This window comes from Felis catus, chromosome E2 (assembly GCF_018350175.1).
Source record: "Felis catus isolate Fca126 chromosome E2, F.catus_Fca126_mat1.0, whole genome shotgun sequence".
Lineage (NCBI taxonomy): Eukaryota > Metazoa > Chordata > Mammalia > Carnivora > Felidae > Felis > Felis catus.
In genome coordinates, this window is record NC_058382.1 from 13,220,076 (window position 1) to 13,240,440 (window position 20,365).

At 56.3% G+C, this 20,365-nt stretch overlaps 4 protein-coding genes and 1 long non-coding RNA gene across 13 annotated transcripts in view; 3 read left to right on the forward strand and 2 right to left on the reverse strand.

Annotated features, from left to right (window-relative positions):
- Positions 1-708: 708 nt before the first annotated feature.
- On the reverse strand, positions 709-5,091 carry PAFAH1B3 (platelet activating factor acetylhydrolase 1b catalytic subunit 3). 4 transcript variants are annotated; one of them, XM_006941224.5, is made up of 6 exons: positions 4,819-5,091; positions 2,827-2,932; positions 2,550-2,639; positions 1,777-1,893; positions 1,576-1,698; positions 709-1,030 (listed from the first exon to the last, which is right to left on the reverse strand). In XM_006941224.5, the coding sequence occupies exons 2-6, from the start codon at positions 2,902-2,904 to the stop codon at positions 743-745; spliced, it is 696 nt and encodes a 231-aa protein (XP_006941286.1). In that variant the 5' UTR covers positions 2,905-2,932; positions 4,819-5,091; the 3' UTR covers positions 709-742. The 4 variants fall into 4 exon arrangements, with proteins under 4 accessions (XP_006941286.1, XP_023101594.1, XP_006941285.1 ...); XM_023245826.2 differs by having other exon boundaries at positions 2,827-3,071; positions 4,819-5,090; XM_006941223.4 differs by lacking the exon at positions 4,819-5,091 and adding an exon at positions 3,307-3,457.
- On the forward strand, positions 3,565-7,277 carry PRR19 (proline rich 19). Its single transcript, XM_003997762.5, has 3 exons — positions 3,565-3,895; positions 6,039-6,645; positions 6,732-7,277. The coding sequence occupies exons 1-3, from the start codon at positions 3,806-3,808 to the stop codon at positions 7,202-7,204; spliced, it is 1,170 nt and encodes a 389-aa protein (XP_003997811.4). The 5' UTR covers positions 3,565-3,805; the 3' UTR covers positions 7,205-7,277.
- A 1,457-nt stretch (positions 7,278-8,734) lies between these two features.
- On the forward strand, positions 8,735-17,508 carry TMEM145 (transmembrane protein 145). 3 transcript variants are annotated; one of them, XM_045046482.1, is made up of 15 exons: positions 9,162-9,365; positions 10,114-10,188; positions 10,305-10,382; positions 10,465-10,551; positions 10,636-10,737; positions 10,843-10,927; positions 11,043-11,114; positions 11,224-11,292; positions 11,656-11,736; positions 11,820-11,898; positions 12,046-12,139; positions 12,904-13,076; positions 13,933-14,053; positions 16,115-16,321; positions 16,811-17,194. In XM_045046482.1, the coding sequence occupies exons 1-15, from the start codon at positions 9,246-9,248 to the stop codon at positions 17,057-17,059; spliced, it is 1,692 nt and encodes a 563-aa protein (XP_044902417.1). In that variant the 5' UTR covers positions 9,162-9,245; the 3' UTR covers positions 17,060-17,194. The 3 variants fall into 3 exon arrangements, with proteins under 3 accessions (XP_044902416.1, XP_044902417.1, XP_019674467.3); XM_019818908.3 differs by lacking the exon at positions 16,811-17,194 and adding an exon at positions 17,293-17,508 and having other exon boundaries at positions 9,164-9,365; XM_045046481.1 differs by lacking the exon at positions 16,811-17,194 and having other exon boundaries at positions 8,735-9,365; positions 11,043-11,123; positions 16,115-16,787.
- Positions 10,311-16,116, reverse strand: LOC123382314. The gene is made up of 3 exons (XR_006590522.1): positions 15,865-16,116; positions 15,094-15,120; positions 10,311-13,202 (listed from the first exon to the last, which is right to left on the reverse strand). It is a non-coding gene; the product is annotated as an uncharacterized LOC123382314 (long non-coding RNA).
- Positions 17,509-18,039: 531 nt separating the features above from the next.
- The window catches only part of MEGF8 (multiple EGF like domains 8), a 41,872-nt gene continuing 39,546 nt past the window's right edge, over positions 18,040-20,365 (forward strand). For 3 of the 4 annotated variants that reach the window (XM_019819489.3, XM_045046464.1, XM_019819490.3), the window contains exon 1: positions 18,040-18,981. In XM_019819489.3, coding sequence (XP_019675048.2) covers positions 18,795-18,981 — 187 coding nt within the window. In that variant the 5' untranslated portion in view covers positions 18,040-18,794. The remainder of the gene's footprint in view (positions 18,982-20,365) is intronic. The other variant, XM_006941225.5, reaches the window with a different exon arrangement.

Here is a 20,365-nt window from a genome sequence, read left to right on the forward strand (position 1 = left end):
CGAACAGCCGGTCTTCAGCCCTGGCACTTGGAAGTCCCTGTCCCTACTATGCCTCTCACAGTCGTCCCAACATCTGGGGGCTCAGGAAGGCCTGAGAGGTCTGGGCCTAGGTGGTACTGGGCTGGGTTTGCCCAGTAACCCAGATACAGTGCTGTTCTCCGTGACCCCTGCTGCCCCCACATGGCCTGAGCCAGCACTGCACCCAGGCCAAAAGGAGCCTCCTGGGTTACATCCCTCACAGTGTGTGGACAGTGCTCCTCTGGGGAGACAGACAGATTCCCTGTGGAGGCACGACTGCTTGTGATGGGGAGGGTCAGGAAGCTTCCGTAGGAAATGGCATCTAAGGTACAACCAGAGCACCAGAAGCTCCAGCCAGGGGAAAATCTTCGGCAAAACGGGGAAGGCAGCTTTGGAAGGGCTTTGGCTGCTAGGTCGGTATGTTCCCAGAATTCTTGTTTGACTTTGATCTTGCAGGGTAGTGTGTGCAAACTGGTTTCACCTAGTGTGTTACTGATTGATGGTGCCTGCCTGGAGTGTTACTGAGAGTAAAAATCTGCTAGACCCTGCAAGAACCTGAGTGCCTTGATGGATTGGTGATGCCTGCTTCAGGCAGAAACAGAGCATCCTCTGGAGCTGCAGGGTCGCAGAGATGATAGTTAAGGTTGAGATACCCAGAAGGGCTTGGCCATAAAGCAAGAAACGGGAGACTAAGGAATGAGAATTTAATGGGGAAGAAGGATGCTTAGGGTGTAGCCTCTGGCCGGGGGACACCCTGGCCCTGGTCTTGGGCCAGCAGACGCAGAAGCAGGGAGTGCAGGGCCCGACAGACAGGTGTGTAGCCCAGGCGGCTCAGATGCAGGTAATCGTACATGTCATGGTGACTTATGGTACCGTCTGAGTGCACAAAGCCAGGGTCGGCATCCAGGAAGTGGGCCCGTGGGTGGCCAGCCAGTGCTGCCCGGACCAGCTCGTTCACTCGCCGGTTTTTCTCACGAAGTGGGTTAGGGTGCTGGCCCCTCGGAAGCAGGCCCTGAGAAAGGCCACCAAGAGTTGTGAGGAGACATCCTACCAACATCTGGGTATCCTGTTCTCTGGGACAAAGTGTTCACCCTCACCAGGAAGTTGCCAGGTGTAGAATATACTAGGGATGGAGTAGTGGGGGATCAGAAGGGTAATTCCTGATACCATGTCCGAGACTCCCTTCAGCAAGTACCTTCTGGGTGCCAGCCCCTTTCCAAGTATCCATCACAAAAATGACACCATGGCAAAGGGTCATCCCCTCTTTCAGAGGAGGAAATATTCCAGCTGGAAGTGATGGAACCTGGATTCACCCCAGGAACGCCTATTTTTGGCTAATTGTTTTGAGTTTTGCAACACCCCCCAGAATCTTCAGCAATTTCTTGGGCAACAGCAGCTACCTGGTCCCTGAACACCTTAACAACAGCTGCTGGGTATGTAGCAAGCTTCAACTGGAGATTTTGCCTGAAAACCACTGCTTTGTGCCATGCTGCCCAGAACTGTGCCGGCTGCAGCTACACCTGCCATTCTTTCTTCCCTGCCCTCCCACCCTCTCACCAGCACCACGACCCGGGCCTGGGGCTGCCGTTGGTTCACCAGTTGCACAATGGCCTTGATGCCACCAGTCACTTGCTCTGCTGTGTGCCCGTGGTTGTTGGTACCCACCCAGACCACCACAATCTGTGGAAAGAAAGGCATGAAGCAGCGGTCAGGAGGGAGGCGTGGGGCGCGTTAGCTGCCCACCGAAGCTCTGCTCACCTTGGGCCGGATGTGTTCCAGCTCCCCATTCTCCAGTCGCCAAAGCACATGTTGCGTGCTGTCACTGCCAATGCCAAAGTTAAGTGCGTGCAGAGGAGAAAAGAGCTCCCGCCAGATCTGCAGACAAGAAGTGGTGTGGGTACATTGGCAACAAGGGCATTGGCAACAAGGACCACCACCCTCTGTCCAAGCCACATATAATGGAAGAGCGCTGCCTTATGGAGGCAGTCTGGTCGAATCTCGCTTTATGCAAACCTATTACAGTCTCACTTTCATGGAGATCCACAGAAGCGAGACTCACTTTATGGAAACCTATTCTGCTTGAGTCATGCATGCATTGAACCAACAGCATTGACAGTTGATGAAAGCCATCATGGTTTGACCTCACTTAGTGGAAACGTAACATAATTGAGTCCCCTTTGTGGAGAGCTATTACAGTTGACTTTCACTTGGTGGAAAGACTACAGCTTTGTGGACATCCATTAGGGCTGTGCACTACCTTAAGCAAACAATAGAATCTCACTTTAGGCAATCTTCTTGCAAGAAAGCCTCATTTTAAGATTTTAAGTCTCACTACACAAAAACCCATGTGACAAAGACTGGTCACACAGTTCCTTCTCAGTAGAATGTTGCATCTTACACGGAGGTTTGGGTGTGGGTGCTGCCTGAGGCTATTTCGGGTACCTCATCCCTGTCTGGCTTGGGCTCTGATCCAGATGTGTCAGCGAGGGCACAGGCCTGGGTGGGGCAAGGGGATGGGGGACGGGCCTCACCTCGCACTGGTGCATTAGCTGGACCAAGGAGTCCCCGATGAAGACGACTTCGGGTTCCTTATCTTTGCTGTCGGCCACGAACCGATGGTGCTTCGGGGACGTACAAGGGGAGTCAAAGGCACGCGCGCTGCTTGGCCCGCCCCACTCTGCTTCCCCGCTTCGCCTCCACCACCCCAACTGCTCTCAGTTTCCTAATCCCACAGAGAGAGTGGCGCCAACCAACTGCTCTCCTGAGGCCCCTCCCGGACTCCTGAGTATCGCGGGCCGGGTCGCTCACCAGGGACATCCAGCGTCCGTCACCCTGCACGTCCTGCACCGGCGTGGGCTTGCTGGCTGGGTTCTCCTCTCCGCTCATCTTGGCGCCGCAGCTCCTTCCTGCAGGACTGGCGAGCGAGGTCGACCCGGGAGAGTCGGCCGAGGAGGTGGCTCCGCCACGCCCACCCCTCCCTTCCAGTCAACAATGGACGGTCCCGACGCCCGCACTCTAGCGAGGACTACTGCCGATCCCGGGCACCGCCTCCTCTGCAGGAGCGGAAACCTTCACTTAAAAGGGGTGGTGGAATTGGGAACCCATGCTTCCCCCGCGGCGGACGCGCAGTGGGCTCGTCCGGCGCTTCCCGCCCGGGCCGCTCAAGCTCGGGCGGCGGCGGCCAGCGCACCCGGGCACCTGGGAACGGGGAGGCGAGATCATCCAGCACCCATAGGGGAGGGAGGAACCCCACACGCCACACCGGCGTCAGGGGGAGGGGCGAACTACCTGAAAGGCCGAGAGTGGGCGGGGGAAAATCTAGAGCCTTTCCTTGGGGGAAGAATCCGTTTGCCGTAGAGCGAGAAATGTGCGGAAGGGATCGCCAGCTGTGTGTGTGTGTGTGTGTGTGTGTGTGTGTGTGTGTGCGCGCGCGCGCGCGCGCGTGTCATTCACGTGGTGGTGGGGGAGGGAAATGAGTGGACGAGTCCATTCCTGGATCCCTTGAGGGGGTGGCTCGTACGCACCTGGCTAGGTGGGGACGCTCCCATTTTCTATTGATGTGGGTAGAAAAAAAGATAGCAAAATGTGAAAAATAGAGCCTCCGTTGTAAGGAGACATCCTAAGAGAGAGCCAGGACTTAAGTGATCCTATCTGCTCGCAGGCCTCCCCTGCTCAAAAATACCAGTTTTTGTGGCATAAAATCTAAACTACACATCTTTGCATTACAAACATCACAGGCCCTGCAAAGAGGGCAGAAGAAGGTACAGAAAGAAAAAGGAAATTAGAGATGCTGCAAGGCCCAGGTCCAGCCTGGCACCCCTCCCACCCAGCTCATCTTGCAGATCTGTGGCCTCTGTTCCTCTCTCTAAACCCACAGGTGTGTCTAAGCTCTGAAGCCTACATCCATAGCCAAGGCCACCTAAGGTCGGCCCCTCCCGGCCCATATTAATCTCAAATGTCAAGTCTTCCCAACTCTTCCTCTTCTCAGGGACCAGGTGGGAGTCCCACATTCCCCTGAACTTCCTGGTTATATTCCTGTAGCTCCACTTCCAAATGGGACCTTCCCATCTATTCATTCTTTCTAGGTAGGTTGATACTGAAATATGGTCTTATTTATCATGTTTTGCTTCAGTCCACTTGCCTGGAACAGGGCCTGACTCATAGTACCAAGTACTATGGCTGTTCACAAGAACTGAAATGATTATTAAACGAATGGGTCAAATCCTGGCCTTGTCCCAGTGTGTTGGGGAAGACAGATCCAGACACAGAGATGAGGAAAGGATCAAGGTTGTGATTAAGAGAGGTGGAGAAGGGGAAGGGGAAAGAGAAGGACTCAGAGTAGGGGGTTCCTAGGAGTAGTATTTGAGTGTGGCTTTGAAAACTCAGGAAGTCTGGGTAAGCTGTATTACACAGGTAATATAGCTGATTAGGGCGTGGGGAAACTCTGGCCATAGCTTTATTTTATTTTTTAAATGTGTATTTTTGAGTGAGAGAGAGCAGGCAAGGAAGGGGCAGAGAGAGAAGGAGACAAAGGATCTGAAGCTGGCTTGTGTGTGGGCTTGAATTCACCAACCGTGAGATCGTGACCTGAATGGAAGACAGAGGCTTAACCGACTGAGCCACCCAGGTGCCCCTATAGCTTGATTTTAAAGTCTGAGGGGACTAGTGTCGGTAGATAAGTTGAAAAGGTAGAGAAGCCGTTGCTGAAGCAAAGCTTAGTGAGAAACAGCTTCGAGGCATTCATTCCATTCAAACCAAGTGCTGTTTCAAGTTAGATGTATTGGCTCATTTTATACTTACAGCAACCACACGAAGGAGGCACTATCAGCTCCATTTTACAAATTAGGAAATCGACGGTCTGAGCAGTTACACACTTTTCAAGGTCATACACCTCAAACGTGCCAATTTGGGTTGTTTAAACCTAGGTAGTCTAACTCCAGATCCTAGTTCTGAATGACGACTCTATACTGATTCTCTAGGGATGAATTCTGTGACTGTCTGGGGACCCGCTGCAAGTGGAGACTGCCATGGCCCTTTTTTCCCCTTGCGCCTCGCCTCACGGCTTTCCCCGAGAGACAGTCTAAGCCAATCAGCATTCATGAAGGGGGCGGGCCCAGCGAGTCTCACAGCAGATTGGTGTATGGGAGATGCCTAAGGACAAATGAGAGAGATTTCTGGAAGTAAGGCTGGAAAGGGTGGGACCATAACCGGCACTCTGTTCCTCGTGCCTCATGAGAGCAGGAAGTCAAAGGGCGTGGGCGGTGCACGCGCATGCGTGTAGTGTGCGTGAGGCCCCGAAGAGTCCACAGGGCGTCGTGAACTAGGGTCACCGTGGAAAAGAAGCCATTGCACCCCACAGCCACGTGGGGTGGGTGGGGGACGGGGTTCATTGGGCCAGGAGGTGAGGTTCTCCACCCTTACCTAGCCCTCACCAACCATACCGCCCTTTCCTAACCTCAACTGCCCACCTTTGCCTCATCTACCCTAGTCCACCGCATTCCCATGACTAGGCCCAGTTCCTGGTAGCTCCTCCGTTGCCTTTTCTGTTTTCCCGAGGTCTTCTCTGTCTCTCCTACTTCTTTGTTGCTGTCTCTTCTGCCTTTCTCTCTCTACCGTCTCACTCCACTTTCTGCATTCTCCAGTACCTTCTCTACTTCTGGATTTCTCCTCTGTCCATAATTCCTTCTAGTTCACCAGACCCTGTGGTCTCATGATCCCGTCCACATCCCCCATCTTCTAGCTACTTTCTCATGTCCCAGTACCCTGGAACCCCTTGTCTGTTCTCTATTCTGACACACCTCCCCCATTCACCGTGACTCCCTTGACCCCATCCAACCCCCACGACTCCTTCCTTGACCGAGTCTTTGCCAAGCACTCCCTACCCACCCACTATCTTATTCTCATCTTGTCTCTGTAAATAGGCCTTCCACCTCACCCCAAACTATCTTCTCTTCTCACTATTCACTTTTAGGTCCCTGATTTATCGGCATGATGATGACTGTCCTATCTTTTTCTTCCAGGACATTATGGACCCCCGGGGGCCAGGCCCCCAGCCTTTCCAGCGGCCTGAGAAATCTGGTCGTGTCCGTCGTCGGAAGACAAGGCGGGAGCGTAACGAGGCCCTGATGGGCAGCCGCCGGCCATTGACCCATCAGGATCCTCCTGTGACCAGTCAGGATCCACCTGTGGCCCCTACCGTTCCCAAGGTCGTGGTCATAACGCAGGGCCGGCTGAGCCGGGAGCACCGGGGTCTCTTTAATCATGAGGTGAAATCTCTGGATGTGGCACGGCTGCTTAGCAGTGGGTCCCTGGAGCCCGGCACCCCTTCACTCCCCACCAAACGCTTCTCAAGCCCAAGCTGGGCCCAAGAACCAGCTCCCCAGTCAAGGGGCAAGGAGAACCAGGTGCCTAGAGGCTCAGGCCCAGGCCCACCCAGTCCCCCAGAGCTCCCTGGCTTGGGGCAGCTGCTGGAGGAGCTGCAGTGCCAGTTGATTCTGCCACAGGCCTTCCCCAGGAGGAACCTAGTGCAGGAGGCCAGGGATGCCATCGTGGGCACTTTACAGGCCTGTCATGGCTGCGTGCCTGACCTTACCCTGGTGCTCCGTGACTGCCAGCCACCCTTACCAGGTGAGTCCACCTCCTACTTCCTGTGATCCCTTTCTCCTTGTCTGCTGTAGCTCAGCTGTCTCCCATGCTTTTTTCCTTTGTGCCAGGGACCAAGCCTGGGGGCCCTGAAAGGCGAAGGATGACACCCTCCTGGATCAACAGCCCGGAGCAGGCCCCAGGGGAGAGGAGGCAGAGGAGGCAACAGAGGACAAAGGAGCTCACTTTCTCCATGCCTCACACCTCCAGCACTCCCCTGGTGCACAGGGTGAGCCTGGCGCCACCAAAAGGTCCCTGGCCACCGCCTTTGTCCTTGTTGCCTTCGCCATCTGGGGCAGCCTGGGGCCCCCCAACAGCCTTTGACCTACTGAAAAGCATCTGGCTGGTTGCCACACCTCCCCCTCCCCGGCCCTGGGGGGTCGGCCCACAACAACCCCTGCCTCAGCCACCATCACCCTTGTTGCCCCGAACTTCTGCCCTGGATTGGAGCCCCAGCCCTCCTGCCCCACTGCCCAGCCTCTCCTGGGTGGTGGCCCAGAGCAGCCCAGAGGCCTGGTCCTTTCCACCTATGAGACTGTACTGAGGGGACTGAGTCTGGGCTAGGGGCAGGAAACCCGCACTCCTGATCACTTCAATAAAGTACCTTCTTCATGGTCCCCTTGATTTTCAGTGAGTGGCTGACCCAAGCAAGCAGCTTTGCTTTGCTCTGAGTTCTGGGTCCAAGATGGAGGGGAAGATACCATCACTTGTCACCTTCTTGGGATTTGAGGGCCAGCAGGCTGGGGAAACCTGGGGTTCAGTCAGTCCAATGCATCTACCCACTGAAGCCAACTATGTGCCAGGCTCAGCTCTGGTGATGCTGGGGCCCCAGAGGGAGTGCTACTGTGGCTGTGTCCCCAGAAGATTCCCGGTCCAGTGGTGGGCACAGACAGTTCCAGCCCCAATGGTTGCATCTTGGGGACAGAGAGGTGCAGGGGCTGAGGGAGTCCAAGGGGGGAGTGATGATTCGTCCCTGGTGATGAGGGAGTTCCTCAGAAAGGAGCAGATGTAGACCTTTACACATTTTAAGATTGGTAAGAACTTACTAGTAGAGGAAGAAAAGAACATTTCAGGGAATTCTAGAAACGCTGCTTTATGGGACAGTATGTGCAAGGCCTGGAGCAGGGCAAATAGGGGATGTGGAACCATTTTCATTCAGTCCATATTCCTAGGATATCCTGGGACTTAGAGTGAGTCATGTCCAGGTCCAGCCCTCGATGGGCTCCTGGTCCAGTGGACATGGGAACCGTGTGTGCAAGATCACGACCGGAATGGGAGACGAGGCCTGAATCTACCCCACAGACTTTTTAACTTTGGCCCAACATACATTTAAAATTTTTGAATTAATTGCCTACTGTCACAAATCAGTTTGCTTTAAAACAAAAGCAAAACAAAAAAAGCCTAACACATTTCTGGCTTCTCTAAAACAAAAAAAAAAAAAAAACAGAGAGAGAGAGAGACAGAGAGAGAGAGAGAGAGAGAGAAAAAGAAGGAAAAGAATCTGGCAGCGGACCTACTATCCCTTCTGGCAACAACTGGCTCAAGCCAAGTAGCAGAGGCTGCCTTTTCATGGGTCCCACACTCTCCACTGAAAGTGTTCTGTGCACTTATGTTTTCTGCTTGGCCCCTTGGCTTAAGAAGTTTTTTTAAATGATATTTTGAGGAGCAGCACTTTTTTTTTTTTTTCTTCCAGTGGAGGGGGAGGAATGAAGCTAGAAATGTTTGTTGGAATCTGATCAGGGGAAATGGAGCTGAGGGACTTGGACGCTGCTCTGTAAAGCCTTCCAGGGATCCTCATTGCCCACTGGGAAACCATAAGGTTGGTACCAGCCGGTAGGGGACTGAACTGGGAGATCACACGACTTGGCTGAAGTCTGATGAGAAAGTGGCAGTGCTGGGTTTTGAACCCAGAGGGTTGATTTGGGTCTGCTCTGGGCTTCTCACAACACCACCTCTTCTGGCAGCAACCCGGTTTCACACCCCGGTGAGCAGTGACTGGACAGGGTCAGGCAATGGAATGCAGTGATTGTGGCCCAGCGTTCTGCCATCTCCGTGTTTTGTGACCCAGAACAAATGGTTCACCCTCTCCAGCCTCCGTGTCTCTGTGGGCACTTCACAGAGCCCATGGGATCTTGAGTGGACACTGCTGGGGATGGCTGTCATGAGGGCAGGAATGAGCCATCAAAGAGCAGTTTGGGGTCTAAGCTGGCGGGGAGGTCAGGGCAGAGCTGGGGTCTGTACGTTGGGGGTCATCCCGAGATGGCTGTCTGGAGGAGGAGGCACGGCTCGGGGAATGTGAGTTCAGGGTAGGACAAGGGGAGCAAGAGGTATCAGGGAGAGTCCCAGAAGGGAGAACTGAGGCTGGGGCGGAGTAGAGAGCATGGGGAGGGGTCGTCCTCTCCCATGCCGATGGAGAAGGCGCCAGGCAGGGCCATCCCGGAGGAGGGGGCGGGGAGAGCGGCGCCCAGCGGCCCCTTTAATCGGGGGCGCGCGCTGGCCGGCCCGCGCGCTCTCGCCGCCGTCGCCGGGCCGGAGCGGGAGCCGGAGCGGAGCTGGGGCCGGGGCCGGGGCCCGGAGCGGGCGGAATGGAGCCCCCGCGCGCGCCCGCTCTGTGCCGCCTGCTGCCGCCGCTGTTGCTCCTGCTGCTGCCACTGCCCCCCCGCGCCCGGGCCAAGTACGTGCGGGGCAACCTCAGCTCCAAGGAGGTGAGCGCGCTGGGCCCTCCCCTGCCACCCGCCGGGCCCCTGGGGACCGGAGGGAAGGGAAGGAGAAGGGTGCCGCCCCGCCCCCTGCCGCCCTTCCCAGGCCGTCCCTGAGAGCCGCGGTGGGATTGGGGCTGGGGATAATGGGGAGGACTGGGTCAGGGTTGGGGCTGAGAGGCGCCGTGGGGTCGAGAAGAGACTTGAGGGTTGTAGGAGGGACATTGAGGTCAGAGCTGGGCGGGGAGGAGGGACGGGTTGGGAGAGTGAGAGTTTGGGGTGGGGGTTGGGAGAACGCCAAGGTGGTGCTGAAGGGACAGCACTTTTCACTCCGTAGAGAGCCTGGAGTTCACACTGCTGCTCAGGGCCAGGAGAGGGCCGTTTGGAATATTACCCAGTAGGAGGTGGTCTCTGGGACCACCGTGGGGCATTCGTGTGGATAACCGGGGGATGCCAGTCAGATGGTGTCTGGGACTGAAGGTGGCCGGGATGGGCACCTGGCCCTCCAGGTCCTTTCTCAGTGCACTTGGAAAATGGGAAAAGTGTTTGAGGGGAGGAGAAGAAACTTGTGTGGGGGGCATTTGAGACAAGAATCCTGGACCCAAGGTAAAGGGATCACAAGAATTTTGGAGGTAACTTGGTTCCCTTAAGCTTCTCTGGAAATCAGGTACCCAAGAGTAGGGAAGGAAAGTTGGGGGGGTCTATGGAGTTGGGGAGTTCTCAAGGATTCAGGAGGACTGGTCCTCTTTTCCAGGATTGGGTGTTCCTGACAAGATTTTGCTTTCTTTCGGATTATGGCCGACTGGACTTCCGTTTCCGATACCCTGAGGTGAGCCTTCCCGCACCACTCTCCATGCTGAGGCTAGATATTCCCTTGGCCTCCCAAGGCAAGGGCTACCCCAGTTCCCTGTACACCCTCAAACTTCAAAATCTCTGGGTCTGCAGGCCAAGTGCTGTCAGAACATCCTCCTCTATTTCGACGACCCATCCCAGTGGCCGGCTGTGTACAAGGCAGGGGACAAGGTGAAGGCTGTGAGGAGGGTGCATGGGAGAGGGAAGAAGGCCGAGGCTGGCCAGGGAGTGACCGTGTCCCTGCCTTCCCCAGGACTGCCTGGCCAAGGAGTCAGTGATCAGGCCTGAGAACAACCAGGTCATCAACCTCACCACCCAGTATGCCTGGTCAGGCTGTCAGGTATGGGGGAATGGGCAGATGCTGAAGGCCAAGGGCCCGAGGGCTGCGCAGACAGGCTTCAACCTTCTTCTTGCTCCTTCCCAGGTAGTGTCAGAGGACGGAACCCGCTACCTGAGCTGCTCCAGTGGCCGAAGCTTCCGCTCGGTTCGTGAAAGGTGGTGGTACATCGCACTCAGCAAGTGTGGGGTAAGAGGCTGGGCCGGCCACCTGGGCCTTCTCCTCCTTGCCTTCCTGGTGACCCTCTACCTGCCCAGGCCCCCACCCCCCCTTAGGCCTCCCCACTTCCCACAGGGAGATGGGCTGCAGTTGGAGTATGAGATGGTCCTCACCAATGGCAAGTCCTTCTGGACACGGCATTTCTCGGCTGATGAGTTTGGTGAGCATTGCGGACCCAGAAACCAGAATCTTTGTGGAGGTCTAGAGTTGGGTGCTCACTGCCGAGGGACACCCAGCTTTGACTGAATCATTTCCTCCTTCTACAAAATTGGCAGGGATCCTGGAGACAGATGTGACTTTCCTCCTCATCTTCCTCCTCATCTTCTTCCTCTCCTGTTACTTTGGATGTAAGTCCAGTACGTGGTGGTGGGGTTAGGAGTTATGGGGGGCAGGGTTGGGGGAACGAGCTAGTCTCCCTTCCTGTCTGTGAACCGCCTTCCCCTACGTTTCTTTTAGATTTACTGAAAGGTCGTCAGTTGCTCCACACAACTTACAAAATGTTCATGGCTGCAGCAGGAGTGGAGGGTGAGGTTCAGAGTATCCCAGCTTTTGAGTTCTGTCAGAGGAGGGACATAGGGTCCAGATACCTGGGTCTGAGGAAAAGAAGAGGGGCTGGGGGCCTGGATCCTGGGTCTGAGGGAGGAGGGGCTGGGGGCCAGGACCCCTGGGTCTGAGGGAGGAGGGGCTGGGGGCCTGGACATCTGGATCCTGAAGAAGAGGGGCTGGGGCCTGGGCTCCAGTCTCCTAGGACGTCAGTGGGCGTAAATGGTCTAGAATCCTGATGGGGATGAAGGAGGGGTTCTGGCCATCTGGATCCTAATGCTGGGGAACGGTGATGCCCCAAAGCTGGTTTCTGTCCTTTCCTCCCTCTGCCCGCTCTCCCCTCAGTCCTGAGCCTCCTGTTTTTCTGCATCTACTGGGGCCAGTATGCCACTGATGGCATTGGCAACGAGAGTCTGAAGATCTTGGGTGAGAATGAAGTGGGCCAGGGGAGGGTGCCTGGGCTCCCTCTGGGCCCTGTGTCTGAGACGCCCTCTCCTCCCTTCTCCCAGCCAAGTTGCTCTTCTCCTCCAGCTTCCTCATCTTCCTGCTGATGCTCATCCTTCTGGGGAAGGGATTCACAGTGACACGGTGCCCAGGCTGGGGCGGGAGGGAGTGCTGGGGGGAGGTGTGGCTGGGCTAGGGAACAGGACACTGGGGTGGATCTGGGGGGGATGGCTTCCCGCTTCTCCCTGACAGCCCCCACCCCTGCTGTCTCCCTTCATGGCCTGCTGCCAGGGGCCGAATCAGCCACTCGGGCTCCGTGAAGTTGTCTGTCTACATGACCCTGTACACTCTCACCCACGTGGTGCTGCTCATTTACGAGGCCGAGGTGAGTGCCGCTTCCCACTGCCCAGGCCTTGCCTCTCCGCCCCTCCCCAAGCTTTTGGCCACCTCCTCCACCTGTCTGCCAGCCCTTCCCCACATCGCACTCTAGCTGGCTCGCTCTCTCCCACTCTGCGATTTCTGCCTGCCCATCTGTCTCTCTAAGTGCATGCCTCCTCTCTTCACCATCTCTGAGGAGCCTTCTTCCTCCTCCCTCTGTCTCTCACTGTCTGTCACATTTAAACTCAATGTCATGACTGAGAGTTCAGGAGTCACACAGACCTGGATTCCACTCTGGCTCTCCCACTTCCCAGCTAGCTGACCGTGGGTGATGCCCACCCCCTCTAAGCCTGTTTCCTCTTCTGTAAAATTGGGAGGGTCTTACTTATCCCAGAGGGCTCCTCTAAGGCTTTATATCACCTTGGCTTTGCCTTTGGCCAAAAGCCGCCCCTTTTAGCCTCAGTTTCCCCCTCTGCGAAGTGGGGGTGTTAAGAAGACCCACCTCATTGGGTTGACGCAAATGGAAAAACTTACGCATGGTAGGTGGTTAGCCCCATGTTGGACCCCTGGTAGAGAATGTATTCTCTTTCTTTTTCACCCTCACTCTACCTCGATGTCCTTCTATTTCCATTTTGTTCTCTCCTGCTGCTTCTGTCCTGACCCAATAGCTCTGCTCCCTGGGTGCCGGTGGGGGGAGGGGCCTAGGGTCTGGGGTCCTTGTGTGGAGGGCAGGAGGTCAAAGCTATGATGAACCCTTTCCCTTGGGTGCAGTTCTTTGACCCAGGCCAGGTCCTATACACGTACGAGTCGCCGGCGGGCTATGGGCTCATTGGGCTGCAGGTGGCGGCTTACGTGTGGTTCTGCTACGCTGTGCTCATCTCCTTGCGTCACTTCCCGGAGAAGCAGCCCTTTTACGTGCCCTTCTTTGCTGCCTACACCCTCTGGTGAGACGTGCTGGGCCCCCAAGCTGTCCCTGTCTTGTGGGGCTTCCCATTTCTCAGACCCTCCTCAGTGAGGCTGATGGGCTTGCAAGTCAGGCAGCGGACCCAGTCTGCCACTTACTTCGTGACCTGGAAAAAATTATTTTCCCAAATTAAAAAAGAGAGAGAGAGAGAGAGAGAGAGAGAGAGAGAGAGAGAGAGAGCGCCTCAGGTTGCTTACCCATAAAGAGTTATCTTGAGCATGCCTAGGGCACTATAGAAGGGCCTTGTGTTTGGTATGTAGTAGGTGTTCGATAAAAGCTAGTTGTAATTTTTTATCGTTCAACATAACATAGTCGTATGGTAGGCAGATGCTAAGCCTGACTGCTTGGGTTCAGATCCCAGTTCTAAAGCTTGTAAGTTGTATGACCTCACACAAATCAATGAACTTTGCTCTGCCTCAGTTTCCTCATCTGTTTAATGGGGATGGAAATTGTACTTGCCTCGAAGAGTCATTGTGAGTTAATGAGTTTACAATCGTGAGAAGCTTAGAGACAGGTCTGGCTTGCAGTTAAGTCCTTAATTGTTATTATCATATGTTAATGCATTCAGCAAACATCTTTTGATTTCCTATCAGGTGCCAGGATTTGGGGTGGGGTGGAATGGAGTTAAATTCAACCTAGTCTTTGCCTTCCAGAATTTCCCAGGCCAGTGGGATTCCTGCCCCCTTTTAATCTCTGGCTTCTGAAGGTTACACTGGTTTCTCTCTAATTTGGGACACACCTGGGCCCTACGTGTGTGCGTGGCAGGGGGGCTGGGGCCATGGGGTGGGGAAGAGGGCAGAGGCAGTGTCTCTACTGAACCAGCACCTCCCCTGCAGGTTCTTTGCTGTTCCTGTCATGGCCCTGATCGCCAACTTCGGGATCCCCAAGTGGGCCCGGGAGAAGATTGTCAATGGCATCCAGCTGGGGATCCATTTGTATGCCCATGGCGTGTTCCTGGTGAGGAAGGGCATCCAGGTGGGGGTGGGAGCCTGATGGGCGGAGAGTGGGTGAAACTCCCCAACTCCTGAACTGCCTGGACCTTCTGTTCTGAGCTCTCCATCCATTTCCGTCTCTTCATTCTTTACTCATTCAACAGACACTTACCAAGAGCCTGCTGGATTCCTGCAGGCTATTCTACTCTGTCCCCCCAAGAAGCCAGCCTCTTCTATTCTCTCCCACCTTGTGTTCTAGCCTCTTCCACTGACCACACCCTTTTTTCTTTCTTTCTTTCTTTCTTTCTTTCTTTCTTTCTTTCTTTCTTTCTTTCTTTCTTTCTTTCTTTCTTTTTCCTTAAATAAACTTTACCATCAATATGAGGCTGGAACTTGTGACCCTGAGATCAAGAGTTTCATGCTCTACTGACTGAACCCCACCCTCTTTCTCAGCCCCTCCCCATTCCTCACCCTGTGCACTGCCCCCCGCCCCCTCACGTTTCCCTTCTGTATCCCACTGCCTTTCCCAAACCCCTTGGTCATTACTCCACCCTTCGCCGACACATTCTTCCATCTGCTGCACCATCACAGACCATTGTTCAGGAAGAAGCAGGTGGAGTGGGTCAGGCTGGGGCTCCAGGGGGCCTAGATCTGAATGACATCTGGAGGCGATCAGCACTAAACCTCTTCTTTGCCATGGTTTATATCCTATCTGGGCTTCTGGGTGACAGTTCATATACCTTGTTTAATTGTGTGTCAGAGCAGCCCCAGGACAGGATGGATAATGGTCGTTGCACCCACTATACAGAAAGGGGAAGCTAAGGTCCAAACAGGAGAGGTGACCTGCCAGGGCTCCATGGCCTCTGGTAGGAGGGCAGGGCCTTTGCGCCCAGTCCTTCCACAGCCAACCATAAGAGGGAGCCAGACAGGAGCATAGGCACTGATGAGGATCCAGGCTTCTGACTGCAGGGGTCCACAATGTGCTCTGGGTGGCGAATGTACTCAGTCACAGATGGCCTGGTCCCCCATCTTCTACCCCAGAGCCTGACTTAGGTACAGACTCACCTTCCCAGGACAGCCCTTCCTGAAGCTCTGCAGGAAGTCAGAAAGGGACAGAAACAGGAGAAATGCTGAGAACCATCATGGGCCAAGCTCTGCCCTCTCCTCATCTTTCCGAGTAGGTGCTGCCATCCCTTTCCCCCAGTGAGGCTCAGGGAGCTTTATCGACATGTCCCAGGTCCCATACTCAAAAAACTGGGGGGCGAGAGGTGAGGTGCAGGCCCCGGGCTCCCAAGTGCAGTGCCCTCCTAGCTACATTTCATCTTCAGCCAGTTTCTTTTGTAAAAATGCACAGTTAGCACAGCCCCATTCTGCTGTTTGCTGCTTGTTCCCATGACCTTAGAGGGGTCGCGCTGGGCTCCCGTGTGCAATGCTCGAGTCACACCCAGTCCCTGCTCTCAAGATCTATTAGACTAGTTGGGGACACACTTCTACATTCAACCAATATTTATTGGGTGCTTATGTGCCAGGTGCTGTTCTAGAAGGTATTGGGGATTCAGCAGGGAATGAACAAATTCCTGCCCTCACAGAGCTAACATTGTAGAGTTTATCAGGTGTTGTTGTCCAATTGACCTTTCTGTGTTTATGAAAATATTTTATCTATACTCTGTGCTCTCTGATACAATAGCTACTATGCACGTGGGGCTACTGAGCACTTAAATGTGGCTAGTGTGACTGAAAACAAAAATTTTGGTTTAATGTGGATTAATTTAAATGTAAATAACCCCATATGGCTAGTGGGTATCATACCGGACAGTGAAGGCCACTGAAACTTACCCAGTGATGTCAGTGATCAGGGCTCTGATGGAGGAAGCATCGCAGGGCAGTCAGGGTTGCGACGGAGGAAAAAGGTCAGAACTCAGCGAACTGTGAGAGCCTGTAGTAGGAGAGCCTAATCCGGAGTGGAGGACTGCAGGGAAGGGTGGGGGATGTCCAGTGAGGGGGAATCCTTACGACCCCATGTTTAAGGAGACAGCCTGAGGCCCGGACAGTGCTGCTCCAACCAGCACCTGGCCTGTCGCCCCAGATCATGACACGCCCGTCGGCGGCCAACAAGAACTTCCCGTACCATGTGCGCACGTCGCAGATCGCCTCAGCCGGGGCCCCCGGCCCGGGAGGGAGCCAGTCCACGGACAAGCCCTTCCCGCAGCACGTCTATGGGAACGTGACGTTCATCAGCGACTCGGTGCCCAACTTCACGGAGCTCTTCTCCATCCCCCCGCCCGCCTCCTCCGTAAGCCCCGCGCCCCCGGCGCACGAGGAGCTGCTGGCGCCGCCCCTGGAGTACCTGACCCCGCTCCCGGCCCCGCCGCCGCCCCCCTCGCCCGGGCGCTTGAGCCCACCCCCTGCTTTTCGCACGCCCCGAGCCCCAACACCGCGCCGCGACCACCCCCCGGCGCCTGCGCCCACCCTGCCGGACTGGGTCCTGGCGCTGTTGCGCACGCCCCCGCAGACGCCACGCGCCGTGCCCCCGCCACCCGCCTTCCGCGGCTCTCCACCCACTCCCCGGCCGCCGCCGGAGTTCGCCCGGCGCGCTCCGACGCCGCCCCTAGAGTACCTGGCCCCGCTGTCCAGGCGCCCAGCCGCCCGCTCCTTCCCTGATTGACACCAGCGCCCGCACCTCGGGAGGGGGGGCTCCTTTGCGGGGAGGGGGACGGGCCTTCGGGGCCGCATCTGCCCCCCGTGGGTCTCGGACGGCCTCTGACCCTGACCCCCCTCCCAGGCCGGGAAGCAGGTGGAGGAGACGGCGGTGGCGGCGGCGGTGGCCCCGAGGGGCCGCGTGGTGACCACGGCCGAGCGGGGCGCGGCCTCCCCGCCCCTTCCCGCTCGGTTCCCCAAGGCGGCCGACCCGAGCTGGGATGGCCCGACGCCGCCCTACCAGCCGCTCGTGCCCCAGACGGCGGCGCCGCACACCGGCTTCACCGAATACTTCAGCATGCACACGGCCGGGGGCACCGCACCCCCGGTCTGAGCACCCTTGCCCACCCCCGCCCCATGGGCCGCACGCCGGGCCCCGGCCGGGCTCCGGATCCCCGCTCTATCCCGGCCCCAGGGCTCTGCCATCCCAGGCCTTCCCGACCCTCCCCACCCCTCGCGCCCAGGTAGGGGTGCCTACTGTCCCGCTCACCCCACTCCCCACCCCCCACCCCCGACTCTTGTGCCAAACGGCCCCGCGGGAGCCTCTCTCCCCGTCCCCTCCCTCAGCCCCTGCCCCGAGCGGCGCCGGATTCTGGGCTCCCGCTGTTCCGAGACCTACGGCCCCCTGGCCCCCTTCGAGACCTCTGATCCCGCCGGACCCCGGAACACCAGGGACGATCGTCGGGACCCTGCCCGTGACTCTCCAGGACTCCGCGACCCCGAGCCATTGCTACTGGGACGGATATTGTGAATCTGGTCTCGACTCTCAAACCTTCCCTTGGATCTCTGTGACCTCGGACCCGTGCTCTGCCCACCCTGTCTCCATCCGGGGGCCCTCCCTCAGGTCCCCGGCAGAAAGACTTTTTCCCCTCTTGCCAAAATAAAGCGGATTCGTTAAGTTTTTATCTATAAAATGGCCTCTTTATATCTCGATGGTGCTCAGAGGCGGGGCTGAGCATGAACTGTTCCAAGCTCTGGACCTCAGTGTGTCCATCTGTGAAATGGCATTTGGGGAGGGGCCTTCACGTTGGCCCAGAATCTGGGAGAACTGAAGATACGAATCATCTAACAGAACCCTCTTACTGCGCCGCTCCTTTATTTTCACCTTCTCTTCTCCAGTCAGAGCTAGAGGCGCCCTCCAGTGGCACGAGCTTTGCTCAACCACCTGTACCCCGAGTTTGGGTTACGATTTTGGCACTGCGCATGTGTGATTCTCTCTTCGCAGGCCAAGGAGGCCACTGCTGCGCACGCGTGTGGGAACAAATGGGCGGGGAAGTTTCCGGAAGTCTCCCTTTGTGGAGGGGTGGGGTTGGATGCTCTGCAGTCCTCCCAGGGCCGCTCTGACCTGCGGCTCCGCGACTTCTCGTCTCCTCTCCATCTTTCCTCCCACAGCGGCCGCTCGGCCCCCGCCCCCTCGCCCTCCCAGCGGGTCTTCCCAGGCCGCTCTGGCCCGAGCGTCCCCTCGTCTCTCTGATCTGGCCCATCCGGCTCCGGAGGGAGGCGCGGGTGGGTGAGCCAGGGAGTGCGTCTATGGGGTCCAGGCCTGAGCCCCTAAAGACGGGCTCCGCCCCCGACACCCGCTCGCGCCCCGCCCCCGGCTGGAGGGGTCTCTCCCGGACCTTCCGGGTCTGGCCCGGCAAGACCCGCACCCTCTCTAGAGGCCCCCGCCGGGCTTTGGAGCCCTTCGCTCCCTGGGGACCCACCCGTATATAAGGTCCGTTTCGGCCTGCAGCGGCTCGCGTCTTTTACTGCTGGACACCGTTTATGGGGTCAGCTAGCCTATGGGGGCCCGTGACTATAAGCGACTCCCACGGTCCCTAGGGCTTGGCCCCATCCATAGCGACCCCATTTACAGGCCCTTTCGTGGGTCTATAGGATCTACTCCTCGGTTTCCACAGCCCGTCTACAGCGGCCGCTCCCTTCTGGGGGAGTGCAACTCCTGGACCTCCCTGGTCTACAAGGCCATGTCGCGTCTATAGAGGTCACATTTGCAGGGCCTCGCGCCGCGTGGAGGGTCCTCTCCAGTCTTTACGGCCTGTCCCGTCTGTAAGTCAGTGCGGGAGGCGGATATGGCCCTGCGCCCGGCTCTGGCCGTGGCGCTGGCTCTATCTTTGGCCCTGCTGGGGCCGCTGTCCCCCGGGGCCCAGGCAGGGGACTGCAAGGGGCAGCGGCAAGTGCTGCGGGAGGCGCCAGGCTTCGTGACCGATGGTGCGGGCAACTACAGCGTCAATGGCAATTGCGAGTGGCTCATCGAGGGTGAGTGGGGCCGCGTGGGTCACACACTCACCCATTCGCTAATTCACTCATCTGTACACTCATTAATCCACTCACCGCATTCCCAGACTCCGGTTCTGGTCCAGGTCCTTTGCTCTGAAATGCAGCCAACCTGGGCCCTGCCCTGGAAGGCCTTGAAGTCTGGTGGGGGAGTTGCACCCAGACCCAGATGGACAATTACAAGCCAAGAGCCATCAATGAGAGATATTCTGAATAATTGTTAGCAACTCAGGCTCTGAGCCCAACCACCTGCTTCAAATTTGAGTCCCGCTTCTCAGTAGCTTTGTGAATTTGGGCAGGCAGCTTCCTTTCTCTGAGGTTCGGCTTCCCCTCTCCCCAAGTGGGGATAATAATAGTACCGACTCATAGGATTGTTGGAATTAAACGAGAACACTATTTAACGTGCCTGGCACATAGTAAATACACAATAAATGGCATTAGAATTATGCTGTTGTTATTTTTTATTTTTTTATTAATTTTTAAATGTTTATCTTTGAGAGAGACAGAGCGTCAGTGGGGGAGGGGCAGAAAGAGAGGGAGACAATCCAAAGTAGGCTCCAAGCTCTGAGCTGTGAGCACAGAGCCTGACATGGGGCTCGAACTCACAAACCGCGAGATCATGCCCTGAGCCCAAATCGGACGCTTAACCAACTGAGCCACCCAGGTGCCCCTATACTGTTGTTATTTTTAAAGTACTTCAATAAAAGCATTTTTTTCAGTCATTCATGTGCCAGACATCATACTTGCCACTGGGACATAACAGTGACTAAGACAACTCTAGCGATCCCTGATGACTTGGGGCTTAGAATCCAGTGCGGAAGACAAAACACATGGATAGACAGACAGTGACTGCCCAGAGAGGTTGGGACTGTGACAGAGGAACCCCTGGAGCCTGGGGGAGCCCAGAAGAGGTACCTGGCCTGGTGGCTGGGAGAACAGAGAGGGCTTCCTGGGGGAGGACATGTCTGAGCTGAGCCCTCAAAGACCAACAGGAGTCAGCCAGGAAAGAGGAAGAACGTTCCAGAGGGAAACAGTCTATGTAGAGGCCCCATCACTATCTTTATGGGCTCTTAGTCCAGTGGGAGAAGCAAACTCACCCCCAGGGAATGGGAAGCCCAGAAGACATCTGACTTAGCTTGGCCTATAGCTCAGATCAGAGGCATGTGTAGGAGGGAACAGAAGGGTGTTCTAGGTAAGGAGAATAGACCATGTAAAGGCCTGGAAGCAGGAGGCTGTGACGCTTTTGAGGAACTAGGACACAGAATAGACAAAGAGTGAACTAGAGGGTGGAGGACCTTGTGGTTTTGAGCTGTACCCTCAAGGGCAGTAGGGAGGTGGAAGAGAAGTCCAAAGGCAGTGGCCAGAA

Coding starts and splice junctions, on each gene's coding strand:
- PAFAH1B3 (XM_006941224.5), bottom strand. CDS start 2,904: ATGAGCGGAGAGGAGAACCCAGCCAGCAAGCCCACGCCGGTGCAGGAC. Junction 1,894..2,549: donor AGCTAATGCACCAGTGCGAG/GTGAGGCCCGTC, acceptor TCTTGTCTGCAG/ATCTGGCGGGAGCTCTTTTC. Junction 1,031..1,575: donor AGGCCCGGGTCGTGGTGCTG/GTGAGAGGGTGG, acceptor GGCCTTTCTCAG/GGCCTGCTTCCGAGGGGCCA.
- PRR19 (XM_003997762.5), top strand. CDS start 3,806: ATGCTGCAAGGCCCAGGTCCAGCCTGGCACCCCTCCCACCCAGCTCAT. Junction 3,896..6,038: donor TCCTCTCTCTAAACCCACAG/GTGTGTCTAAGC, acceptor TTTTTCTTCCAG/GACATTATGGACCCCCGGGG. Junction 6,646..6,731: donor CTGCCAGCCACCCTTACCAG/GTGAGTCCACCT, acceptor CCTTTGTGCCAG/GGACCAAGCCTGGGGGCCCT.
- TMEM145 (XM_045046481.1), top strand. CDS start 9,246: ATGGAGCCCCCGCGCGCGCCCGCTCTGTGCCGCCTGCTGCCGCCGCTG. Junction 10,928..11,042: donor TTTCTCGGCTGATGAGTTTG/GTGAGCATTGCG, acceptor CAAAATTGGCAG/GGATCCTGGAGACAGATGTG. Junction 11,293..11,655: donor GGCTGCAGCAGGAGTGGAGG/GTGAGGTTCAGA, acceptor CTCTCCCCTCAG/TCCTGAGCCTCCTGTTTTTC.